Source organism: Leptonychotes weddellii, chromosome 8 (assembly GCF_054177405.1).
Source record: "Leptonychotes weddellii isolate Sample4059 chromosome 8, ASM5417740v2, whole genome shotgun sequence".
In the NCBI taxonomy this organism is placed as follows: domain Eukaryota; kingdom Metazoa; phylum Chordata; class Mammalia; order Carnivora; family Phocidae; genus Leptonychotes; species Leptonychotes weddellii.
In genome coordinates, this window is record NC_138376.1 from 83,993,002 (window position 1) to 84,005,903 (window position 12,902).

General features: G+C 40.8%; 1 protein-coding gene and 1 long non-coding RNA gene across 5 annotated transcripts in view; one reads left to right on the forward strand and one right to left on the reverse strand.

The window, feature by feature from the left end:
- Window positions 1-11,223, forward strand: part of LOC145723075 (uncharacterized) — a 35,303-nt gene extending 24,080 nt beyond the window's left edge. The window contains exons 2-3 of the long non-coding RNA XR_014147895.1: window positions 4,471-4,581; window positions 10,892-11,223. This is a non-coding gene — a long non-coding RNA (uncharacterized LOC145723075). The remainder of the gene's footprint in view (window positions 1-4,470; window positions 4,582-10,891) is intronic.
- The window catches only part of CDK19 (cyclin dependent kinase 19), a 174,593-nt gene continuing 166,909 nt past the window's right edge, over window positions 5,219-12,902 (reverse strand). For all 4 annotated transcript variants that reach the window (XM_081828808.1, XM_006735468.3, XM_031030363.2 and 1 more), the window contains one exon: window positions 5,219-9,604. In XM_081828808.1, the coding sequence (XP_081684934.1) occupies window positions 9,473-9,604 (132 nt within the window). In that variant the 3' untranslated portion in view covers window positions 5,219-9,472. The remainder of the gene's footprint in view (window positions 9,605-12,902) is intronic.

A 12,902-nucleotide genomic window follows, 5' to 3' on the forward strand; every position in this document is an offset into this window, starting at 1 on the left:
GGTCTAGGGAATACACTTTGAGAACTACTGGTATAAATGGTTGGGACTTTGGCTCTAATGCTTATCAGTTGTGTGACATATACAAGTTACTTAACCTCTCTCAGTTTTGTTTTTCATTTATTAAAAATGAGGACAACAGGGTACCTGGCTGGCTCAGTCAGTGGAGAGTGCAACTGTTGGTCTTCGGGTTGTGAGTTCGAGCCCCACCTTGGGTGCAGAGATTACTTAAAAATAAAATCTTTAAAAAAAATGAGGACAATAAATAGTGTCTACCTCATACAGTTGTTGTGAGAATTAAGAGTTAATAAATGTAAAGTGCATATGGGAAGTGCTCACTAAATGTTAGTTCAATAAATGTTTTAATGTTTTTTTTAAAGATTTTATTTGAGAGAGAGCACACGCAAGTGTACACATGCACAAGCAGAGGGGAGGGGCAGAGAGAGAGGGAGAAGCAGACTCCCATCTGAGCAGAGAGCCTGACGTGGGGCTCTATTCCAGGACCCTGAGATCAAGACCTCAGCCGAAGGCAGACGCTTAGCCTACTGAGCCACCCGGGCGCCACTCAATAAATGTTTTCATAATTTAAAATGTTCATTCTTTTTGATTGGACAATTCCATGTCTAAGTATATATCTCCAGAGAAACATTTATATTACAACCTAGATGAAATAAATTCATTTTTTTTAATTTTAAGATTTTTTTTTTTTAATTCATTTAAGACACAGATACAGAGAAAGAGAGAGAGAGAACATGAGTAGGGGGAGAAGCAGAGGGCGGGGGAGAAGCAGGCCCCCTGCTGAGCAGGGAGCCCGATGCGGGGCTCGATCCCAGGACCCTGGGATCATGACCTGAGCCGAAGGCAGACACTTAACCATCTGAGCCACCCAGGTGCCTGATGAAATAAATTCATTTAAAAATATAACTTAATAAAATATTCTTCACTGAAGAATAGAAAATCTGCATAGCTCTATAACCTTTAAAGAAATCCAACTTATAATTAAAATGTTTCTCATAAAGAAAACTCCAGAAGTCCTCCCTGGTGTCTTCTACCAAACTGCTTAAGGAAGAAATAATACAAGTATTGCACAAACTCTCTCAGACAACAGAAGGAGATAAAACATTTCCCAGATCATTTTATGAGTCCTGCATAACCTTGACACTAAACTTGACAAGGACATCACAAGAAAATTATAGACCAATATCCTTCATGAATATGGATACAAAAATTTTTAACAAAATATTAGCAAATCTGTTGTCAAAAACCGACCTCCCTGCTCCAGAGCCAAAATATGTATCGCAAAGACAGAGTTTGGGTATAAAGAGGAACAATAGCTTTATTGCTTTGCCAGGCAAAGGAGGCTGCCTTCAAAACTGCAAACCCGGCCAGAGGAAGGGGCTGGGAGTTTTATAGGGAAATACAGGATCTAGCCAGTTTTGGCAGGAATTGTGTACGTGCCGCCAGCCTCCTTTGCCATGTCTTCAGGGTAGTATCAGGTTCCCAAAACAAAAGGCTAAGGCGGAAGGGGAGGTTTGCTGAAGAGAGGGAAAAGGTTACTTAAAGATTTATGCATTTATTTTAGAGAGAGAAACAGAAAGAGCGCACAAGTCGGGGTAGGAGCAGAATCTTTCAAGCAGACTGACCGCTGAGCACGGAGCCCCACTTGGGGCTCAATCTCAACCCTGAGATCATGATCCTGAGATCATGACCTGAGCCGAAACCAAGAGTAGGATGCTTAACCGACTGTGCCACCCAAGTGCCAGAGGTTACTTAGTTTAAAATCAAGCTTTGCTGAAGCAATAAGTGCAGCCATTTTGATTTTGTTCCACTTTATGTTTTAAGCAGTTTCAAATCAAACCTAGCAAATTAGAAAAATGGTAATACACCATGACCAAAATCTATATTAGTTTCCTATGCTTGTTGTAACAAATTACCACAAACTTAGGGGCTTAAAACAACAGAAACTTGTTCTCTCTCAGTTCTAGAGGCCAGAAGTCAGAAATCAGTGACGGCAAGGCCACATTCCCTCCAGAGGCCAAAGGAGAATTCATCCTTGCCTCCTCTAGTTTCTGGTGACTGACAGCATTCCTTGGCTTGTGGCTGCATCACTCCAGTCTCTGCTTCCATCTTCACATCACCTTCTCTTTGTGCTGATCCCAGGAATGCAAGGTTGTTTTAACATCCAAAAATCAGTCAGTGTAGCCCCCAATACACACCCTACACAATTCCCCTCACTTGAGCAGGACTTGCAAATATGATGGAATAGTCACATCGGTGATTACATTATATCATATAAAACCCCACTGTAACAGACTAAAGAGGAATTTCCCTGGCAGCCTTGAAGAAGCCAACTACCATGTTGTTGAAAAGGCCACATGGCAAAGTACAGTCTCTAGGAGCTAAGGATGGCCTTCTCCCGATAGCAGACAAACCCTACAACCACAGGAGCTGAATTCTGCCAAAAACTAGTGATCCTAGAAGAAAACTCCAAGCCTTAGATGAGCTTGAAATCCCAGCTTCCACCTTGAGATCTGGGGAGACTCCAAGCAGAGGACCCAGTCAACACATGACCACACTCCTGACCCACAGAAACTGTGAGATCATAAATTTGTGTTGTGCTAAGCCAAAAAAAAATTTATTTATTTATTTATTTATTTAAGTAATCTCTACACCCAACATGGGGCTCAAACTCACAACCCCAAGATCAAGAGTCTCATGCTCTTCCGACTGAGCCAGCCAGGCGCCCTTGGCCAAAAATATTTTTTAGTGTAATTCATCATATTAACAGCATAAAGGAGAAAAATCATATAATCATCTCATATGCAGGAAAGGCACTTAACAAAATGCAGCACCTGTTTGTGATTAAAACTCTTGTCAAAATAGAAGTGGAAGGAAACTTCCTCCATTTGATTTAGGGCATCTATGAGAAACGTTCATCTAACATCATACCTATTGGTGAAATATAGAATACTTTCTTTCTACGACTGAGAACGTTATAAGGTGTTCATTCATACCAGTTCTATTCAACATTGTATTGGACCTGCTAGCCCATGCATTTAGGCAAGAAAAATAAATAAAAGTTATTTAAATTGGAAAGGAGGAAGTAAAACTGTCTTTATTCACAGATGACATGATTGTATATGTAGAAAATCTAGGGGAACCTCTCATATTAGAACAGTGAATTTGGCAATGTTGCAGGATATAATAAAGGCAATATGCAAAAAACAATTGTATTTCTGTATACAAATAATTACAAAATGAAATTTCACCCCTCAAAATTTCTACCTTCCATTAAACACTAGAGAACAATTCAGCCATGTTCTTTGCAACTTTGTAAAAAGAATTGCCTTTTCTCCAGTTTCCAATTACCTGTTCCTCATTTCCATCTGAGACGTCACCAGAATGGCCTTTATGTTCATATATTTCTACCATCATTCTATTCATGATTATTGATGTGTTCTCTAAGAAGATGGAAGCTTTCTCTCCAGCTCTCCTCTTCTTTCTAAGCTCTCAGGCGAATTTCCTCTAAAATTTCTCATTTCTAGCATGCACCTCTGACTCCTCCAGCCTCCCTCCAACCCCCAGTTCCAAAGCTGATGCCACACTTAGGTACTTGTTACAGCAGCACCCCTTTTCTTGGTACCAAAATCTGTATTAGTCTGCATGAGTTGCTGTGACAAAATACCACAGACTGGGTGACCTCAACAACAGAAATTTATTTTCTCACAGTTCTGGAGGCTGGGAAGTCCAAGATCAAGGTCTGGCAGGGTTTGGTTTCTGGTGAAGGCTGTCTTCCTGGCTTGCCAGTGACAGCCCTCTTGCTGTGTCCTCACATGGTAGGAAGAAAAGGCTGTGGGGAGAGAGAAGAGAAAGTGGGGGAGGAGGGCACAAGGTAAAAAGGAGAGGGAAGAGAGCTCTCTGGTATCTCTTCTTGCAAGGAAATTAATATGATTATATCAGGGTTCTATCCTTCCCCCCCCATCACAGTCTTATCCTTATGACTTCATCTAACTATAATTACTTTGATAAAGGCCTTACCTCCAAATATAGCCACACTGGGGATAAGGGCTTCAACATAAGAATTTTGAAGGGACACAAACATTCAGTTCATAATAGCACCTTTATGTGAAAAAATTCAGCAGTACTTTCTGAAAAAATCTAAGCTGCAGAAAAAGCCTGAAAAAGCAGAATGCACTTAATACATCTTAATGTTTTAAGTCAGTATTTTCATCTCTTTCCCTTATATTATATTCTCTCATTTAGAACAAATGAACAAATGTTCCTGTTAAGCTTGTGTTTTGCTGGTCCAAGCTGGCTTTCCACTGCCTGCAAGATAAAATGATGCTATTTGAGGTTTTAAAATGCCCACCATTTAATATGATCCAGGAATTCTATGCCAAGGTAAAAAAAAAAAAAAATGATGCTAATGACTTGCTCTATTAATTGCCTGTTCTGTGTTGGGTATCATGACAGGTGCTGGGAATGCAGGAAGAATAAAACCCGGGGGCTGTCCACAAAGAACTTATAGTCGGCCAAGGACATGGACCCATCCTTTCAAAGTGTTCTTCCCAGGAGCAGTAAGAGGTTTGTACCGTCCTCCACATTCTCTTATCCAGGTGGCTGGTTAGAAAGGCAGCTATGGTCAAAGAATAGTTTTCCAAGGGAAGCTCTACCCTCCAAATAGCACTGTATTGAATATACATACGGTCCGTGCCAAGCTGTGAAGCAACTGGACGTGTGCAGAAATGGAAGTTTTGTGTTTGTGCCACTTAAACATTCTTCAATTCACTCCATGATGCCCTTAACCATTGGGGTAACCACATTAGGTTCACCAAGTAAGTTATAAGGGACAGCCAGGTAAAAAAAGAGTGTTCTTATAAAAAGGAGAAGAACCCAATGCCACTCTACCCACAAAATGCTGCCTATTTGTTTTTTTCTAAAATATCATTCTAATCTTCATTTTCTTATAGAAAGGATGTTTTCCCAAGAAACGTTTTTAAAACTGTCATTTTGCCTCTGAGGTATATGTAAGCAGCGTGTCCGTGGTTTTGTGACATCAGAAGCATCCTGAATAAAACAGCATATTGCAACTCGCAGGGAGACTTTGCATCTCTGCAGAACAAGTGTTATCTGAAAAGCTTCTAGGCATGCAGATAAAATTTTGACACTAAAACTTATTAACAGGAGTTTTTCTAGACTTAAAAAAAAATCCACAGAGAAACAAAGTCAATTAAATTTTATTACAACCAAGAATATAAAATAAATGCAATGTAATTTATTTTAGTTTTAACAGTCATTTCAAGAAGGATGTCAGGACAACTCAAAAGCGGGGAAACACTCGGGCTCCAAAGTAGCTGCTCTCCTGCCCCCCACGGAGCGCGCCTCGCTGAGGGGCAGCCGGCTCTGAGCGCACGCCAGAGTGGGGGAAGCATACACAGTCATCTCTATCATCATAGAAAGAGGGGTGCGTGCAGAAAATGGCTGAAAGAAGAGACAAAGACAGGTACACTTCACAAATAGGAATTATGGGAATTACAAACTAGGCAGTTTAGAAAGGATATACTACATAACATATATAAAAAGTACTTTAAATTGTTGTTAAAAAGGACATCTTCAGTCCAGATTTTGTGTAATACTTTTAGTGTCTACACAGACAAATCTTTAAAAAAATTAAATAGTATTAATTTACTAAATATTTAGGAGATAACAGTGCATTAAGGGTTTTTTTCATATAATACATACATATCACTCCTTAACAGTGATAGCATAGAAGAGTAAGTATGGCCTTAGGTACAACACATTTTTTTAAAAATCCTAAAACAATGAACATTGCTTTATATGATATCTGTGACTACTCTTGAAGATGATGGGGGCCTAAACTGCTATGTTTGATATAAAATATTACTTATACTTGAATCCTTCGAGCCTCCTTTAGGTTAACTGCTATTTTATTGCCTTTCTCCACTCCCTAGAAAGATATCACCAGAGAGTTCAGGATTTGTAATTTTCATAGAATTCTTCCTTCATTGTATAGTTTCTGCCACATCATTTTATTCAAAGCAGATTAAGCTGCAAATCTTATTGTCCGACGATGTTTCCTTTTCCCTTGAGCAGAGAAAACAGCATCATTTCAGAGGTATACACCCAGCAGTTGCTTCACCAGGAGTGAGGCAGTGAACACGTAGGTAAACGTCGTCCCTTTCCATTCTTCAATGTAAATTAGGTTTAGAAGAGCGAAAGAGTAGTGCAGAAGGCCAAAGTTCTAAGTACTAAAGTTTTAAAAACACACAGATATAAAAATATACATGCCCTTGGTTTTCATAAGTTACTGCACGGTCTACTTTCATCACAAGGATTGCTTCAGCCTCATAGTAACAGCCCTGCCACCAGGCTACCTTCCCCTTGAGCTCAGCTCCCCTGAAACTCTAGAATCCCTTTTCTCAAACACACACCTCACCAGAAAGCTAATTCGAAAAGTGATCTGTAATATGGAGGGCAGAGAACCTTCACTTGTATTCCTTCCTTCCTTTCAAATAACCTCCCTTGGTTTGGGTGTTCTCATGGGCTGAGGGGGTGGGGGCCCTTCCTGCATTCTCAGGGAACAAGACAGTAATATGTTTTCAGAGAGGAATGAGGTCATTTGGGGACTACAAAGGTAAATTTTAACCTCAAAAAACTTCACAGATCTCCCTCGAGGTCCCACAGTTTAGGGTCCAAAAGAAGGTTAAAGGCTTTGTTCCCCTTCACAGGGAAAAGGGAATCATGAGCCAAAATTATTTCAAGGGTACTGGGCCCAACTGGGCATCCCCAACTCCGAGGCAAGAACAAGAAGAAAAGGGCCAGTACCAGCACAGTGACCAGAATAATGGGGATATCTGGCTGTATCCTGGAGAACACCGTGGACTAGGAAAAACGGATGAAATCCCCTCATGGTTTCTCTATCAGTTCTGCCAATAAAATTAGCTATCTGCAAGGAAAGCAGGGTAGTTCTGTGATTATATAAGCACATATCACAAGAATAGTGTATCAAAGTTGCTTATAAAGTATTCAGGGGCATGGTATTTTGGTCTATGCAGGTAGGTGGGCTTTCCTCTTATTAAATGTAAGTGCGCCCCAAAGGCAGCAACAGACCTTCTGTTTTCATTGTAATTTCCCACAACCACTTAAGGAGTGCGTTCTGCTTATAAGGGCCACCCAACTGTTGCTGAAGGCTGCTGTGAACATTTCAGGTCCGCACTAATGCCTGTTGTGATAGTTAATCACTGGCTTTCTCTAAGGTAGATAGAAACCTCTGGATAACACAGTTTCTCACACAGCAGAATTTGGAATAATAAGTCTATCCAAGTGAGTTTAGAAGTAAACAAAAGGACCTTCATACTCTTATAAGCCACTCCTCTCATCCCAGGAGAACTTACTGTCAATGGAATGGATCCTAAGCTCCTTAAGGACAGGAAGTGTGTTGTGTCTTGCCCTCTGAGTCTTCCGGCCAGCCTGGCACTGGGCACGTGGTGAGGGTGCAGGGAACATCTGATGACCCATAACTCTGGACAGTGAGGCTTCAGGGCACAGGATAGAACTTTATACAGGTAGCTACGTTATGCAAAGGGCTATTAATTTCCCATTTAAAAAAAAAAAAAAAACGGAAGGGGTGAATTACCATTGAGACGATCAGAAATTCCTTCCAATGGAGCAATGCCGACTGTTTCATCTTCGATGTTCATGAGTGTCACTATATAGCTTTTATTATTAATAAGCATTATTATGCTGAGATCAGGAAGGTCCTTGCTGGCTACAGTATCACATTAATAGTGCAAAATGTATACTGGCTTCTGTCTAAAATCTTATTTTGCTTGTGTATGGACCCAGAGTATCATAACCAGGTAGATAAGTTCACAAAGAATAGTTTTTAAAAAATGCATATAACTTGCATATACAACAATCAGCTATTTCTTCTAGCTCAAGAAAACATTTAAAACAAGGCTGGTGCTGCTAGTAGCATTCAGAAGAACACAAATTTCTTGCCCCTTACACTACAATGGGAGATCTAAGTCTTTACATTTCCTGTGACTCTGGGGAGTGAGGGGCTCCTTTCACTGGCTAAGAAAGAACTCAACCTCTAATTCATAGATCGTGGAAATGCAAATATGCACTTTAACTAGTATAGTCATGTATACTATCTGCCCATAGTTTTTTAGGCACAATTATTAAGTTTTCTCCTAGGGGCAAAGAAAGCATTCAGTGCAATGAAAAGATCCTTAATAGAACTAAGTTTCAGTAACAACAGCAAAATTATGCATACATAATACATACTTGAAACATGAATAAAACCTAAATTTTTAACATGCTTTAAAAATAGTCACTCTATGTCTAATGCAAATATGAATGCAGAACGCTGCTCTTTATTTTAAAAGCAGATTAATTTGCAAATTAATTTGCAGGCTTCTATTTGAGTACTCTTGATTATGTAAGAAAGTTACTCAAGCTAACCCCGATGTGAAGAAACCCAACAGTTCTTTAGAGAAGCCAACTTTATATACAATACACACTAAAAGCTTTTCCTTCAAAGATAAGTAACACATCCTTTGATCAACATTACTCCTTAAAGAAACCCTAGTGCAGTTAATACTCTCTTCTGCTTTCTGGTATGGGGCACCAGAGGGCTGCAGTTCATCAAAGCTCTTGAAACCCTTTTTAAGGTAGACTTAGCTACATGAAGGTTAAAATGAGAATTCTTAAGTACTGAATACTCTTCAGAACAAGGTGATTCTGGGAACTACGTTCCATATGAATGACTGATTATATAAAAACTAGCACATACTTCAGTTCTTCGTAGCATAAAGCATAGTAACTGTAAAGATCTAGGCTGTTTTTGGTTGTAAGTTCCCTCTGTCCCACGATTCGTCTTTTTTTAGACCTTCCCTGAAACTAGATAAATAAAAACGTAATAGTAAAGTACTTTGGGACAGTAACAATTGCTGTTTAAGACTTCCATGAGCAAAACAGTCATATTCTGTGAAAACAACGTAGTGCTTTAAAAGGTGCATTTTTACCTGTGTTGCTAGATCAGTTCATGAAGTATAAAACTATACACCACTGGAGTCCTGTGTCTAAAACATTAAAATCCTATTAAAAGAGCTTTGAAAAGATAAATCATAGTGATTGCTACAGCATGAGAAAGGTGCACCAGGAAATCCTTCCAAAAAATGCTGAAGGTTACAGAAGTTAAGTGCTGGGATTAGATCAGACTCTGGATCAAAGTCACAATGGAACACATGCAGGGAAAGGGTGTTGGGGAAACTTCACAAAAATCTTCTTTAAGCCCATAAAGAAGAGACATCAGTCAGTCCTGCAAAATGCTCAGGATGGAGTCTTCCTCCTAAGTGGATGAGTTTTAAACGGCATCATCGTTTGCATTTTTTGGTTCTTTCCAATGCGGACATCATATTGCTGGAGTCTGGGCTCTGGGCCGCGGCGGTCAGTAGCGGTGGCCCTGGTGAGACGGGTGGTACTGTGCACTCTGCTGGGACGAGGACGAGTAGCCGAGTGTGCTCTGGGACTGAGAGGATCCCTGAACACTGCTTTGGTAATTCAGGCGAGAACTGGAGTGCTGGAGGAAGGAAAGGGAAAAAGGGAATCACTGGGGGAGGCAGAGAATGGCTGAGGGTGTTCATCACGACAGGACGGGGCGCAGGAACCATTTTCAGAGGCTCCTGGTTCAGAGTGACAGTAGCGGACAGCTGATGTGAGCTCGTTAATACATTTTGCGTACTTGGAACCACGACCTGCCGCCACTGTGACATGTTTTGGCAGGCATGAAGTTTGGCTGGATTTCTTTGGGGGCATAAGCCGCAGTGGCAAAGAAAGGCAGAAGGGAAATGTAGGCTGGCCCCCTGCTCTTGATACTGACTAACTCTGCTTAGTTGTTCTTTGTGTAACTGAGATTTGCAAACAAGAACGCTCAATTTGGCACTGAATTAGTGGTATTCATAATGTATACGGATGTGCTGTTAATTTCCTCATTATAAATAACAAAGCGATGATTAAGAAGTCATTTCTAGAGAAGAGAATTTTCAGAGGTGGAGGTTCCGATATGACAAAGCAAGGCAGGGTAGGCAGGGTGAGGTGGCAATAAGTGTGTTGTATAAACCTCAGGTAACATTTAGAATGAAAAAAAATGTTCATACATGAAAATGCCCTCAAGAGAAAGCAGAGACAAATGTATTTCAATTCAATGTTTTTTTATTACCTTAAATGAAACATTCATCTTCATGGTACCAAGGGCAAATATGAAAAATATGTTTAAAAAATCATCTATAGAATAAGAACATGGTGCCTAGTTAGAGATAAGCAGAGCTGGAACCAGTGTCTTTAGCTAAGCTCGGAAGGCTGGTTTTTCCTGTGAGCAAAGTGGGAAAGATCTTACTAATAAAACCATTACTTGGAGTAAAAAATGTAAATGACCTTGAGGTGGCACCGGGGGTTTAAGGAAGGACAAACCAGCAGGGTGCCCCCTACTCAATGTGCAAAGGCTGCCAAACTGAACTTGCAACATCTGGTCTAAGACAGCAGGGCCATAAGATAGTCTCGGTGAAAAACAGCTCTGCTTAGCTCCTTCCCCATTACAGAACTCTGGCTAGTTGCAGAGAGCAAGATGGAGTCACTCATGTCAAGCAGGGGCCTGTGTCAAGCAATGACACAGCAGCTAAGGGGACTGTAACTCCCAGATATTGCCGAGACCAGCACCAGCGGATGACACCTCAGAACTGATTATCAGCGGATGCAGAGGAGGTTGGCAGGGGCCCAAGACTGATTAAATCCCTTTAAAAAGAGAGAATTTTTGCAGCAAACTGTCCCACTTCTCAGACACTGACCCTTCTATGTCCGACCACTTCAGAAAGGCGACTGTAGCCGAAGGCTCTGCCCAACTGATCTCTGAACAGAACTGAGATCCTTCGCTGCTTGAACATCCAAAGCACGAAGTGCCGAGAGCTGACCGGGACCAGACCGAGGCCTTATCTCAACTCTGCGCCCACAGACTGACTTCTCATCTGGTTCGATAACTTCCTACCCCTTATGCTACCTCGTTTGTTGTGTGACTTGGCTTGTGTTCTGCTCTGTGTGCCGTGTAAGGAGCCAAGTTAATCATGTGGTGAAAAGTCACTGAGTTTGGAACCCTGCACCTGCTTTATAATGTTAATCTTGCTTTATGACTGAATAAAGCCAACATGTGGCAAGACGGAACTGTGTTTGTGCCTTTGTGGCGTGCTCATGACACTAGATGTGTTGTGTAAGAAGCCTTTCCGGCTTCCAAATTCACATGTTTTATTTTTAAGTTTATTATGAAAAACATATTCTTCCCACTCACATGACCTATAATTGCTACGCTGGCTATGATTATTTTACTTTTGCAGATTAAATTCAGCACGAGAGTTCCTCCACTCTAGGCAAAGAACAAACATGTTGAAATGTGAGTCGCAGGTAGGTGCAATAGGATTCTCCCACCCCCACGTCATGCTGATCTCTCCAACTAAGTAGCTGAAATACCTACCAATTCCATAGATACGCTGTTTTATTTTTAAGTAGATAGCACAGTATGGGACAGAGAAACATTTTGAAGAATTCTTGGATTTGAAAGGAATACAGTAGGAAGGTAATCTGTCCATAATGGACTATACTCAGGTTAATATAATAAAATCAGAGACACAAAGATGAACCAGTATATAATAGAGGTCTGGTGCTCACATAATAGGAATAAACTAAACTACAGTCGGGGAGGAGGAAAGGAATTTATAATAAAATTCAAATAATGTTCATGACTACTACCCAAATAGCAAGCTGTTTTTAGTAGATCAAAATGAAGCCCTTGATTAGTTTCATTGTGTTTAGAGAAGAAAACCACAGGCACCAAATAGTGTCACTTAGGCCAAGTCACCAACCCAGAGCTTAATACCTAATCTAACTGCAGTTTCAACTTTCCCCAGAAATGTAGTTTACCAGGTCAGTCAGGAAATTTTCTGATGGTTGCCAAAGAGTCTGCCACCTGGGCCCTTTCCATTCCCCCAAAGGAAGATGAGGTAATTCGCACACTCAGACCCCTGCTCTTTCCCCCTAAGGGAAAGTGACCCAGCCTGGAACAATCTTTTCTTCTCTTTTGCTAATAACCTTCTTGCCGGGCCCTCCTTCCTATAAAAACCTTCCATTCTGCACAACTCCTGGGAGCTCCCCTCTGCTTGCTAGATGGGGTGCTGCCCAATTCACAGATCATTTAATAAAGCCAATTCGATCTTCACATTTACTCTGTGGAGTTTTGTTTTTTCGCCAGCAGAACCAATGGAAGTACTATTGTGTACTCCTCTGCTTGCAGGGACTCTTCCAAGAGAAGTTTTCAGAGAAGAGGTTGTGCGAAAACACATTCGTCTGCAGATATATTCCAAATGTAAAGCCAGTTGAGGCAGCTACTTATTATGTCTTTCTCGTTAATGTTTCTCTTGGTTCCCGTTCCTCATCAGTGAGTTTATGACTCCCTTGCCTGTGGTTTTGTTTTCTATTATCTCCATCGTCTTGCTCCTCTTCCACCAGCACCCTGAGGATCTACAAGTTTTAAGGGTGTTCCCCCCCCTTTCTTAGATCTTAGCTGGTTACTTTCCTTGAAAATGAGGGCTTAAAAAAAAAAGGAAAGAAAATGAGGTTTTGTGGGGTTTTGTTTTGTTTTGTTTGCAGAAAACCCTATGGTTTTCACAGGTATTTTTACCTCTCTCTCCCCAAATACTAATAATCCTTAGACCTTTTTCCCTTTCGTTTCCCAAATTAGTAGTACAACCTGTAGAGGCCGCTTTTAGACAATAGGCTTGAGCAATGAAACTTGATCAAGGCAAAAGAGCCCACAGCGACCCCCTGGCTGCTGA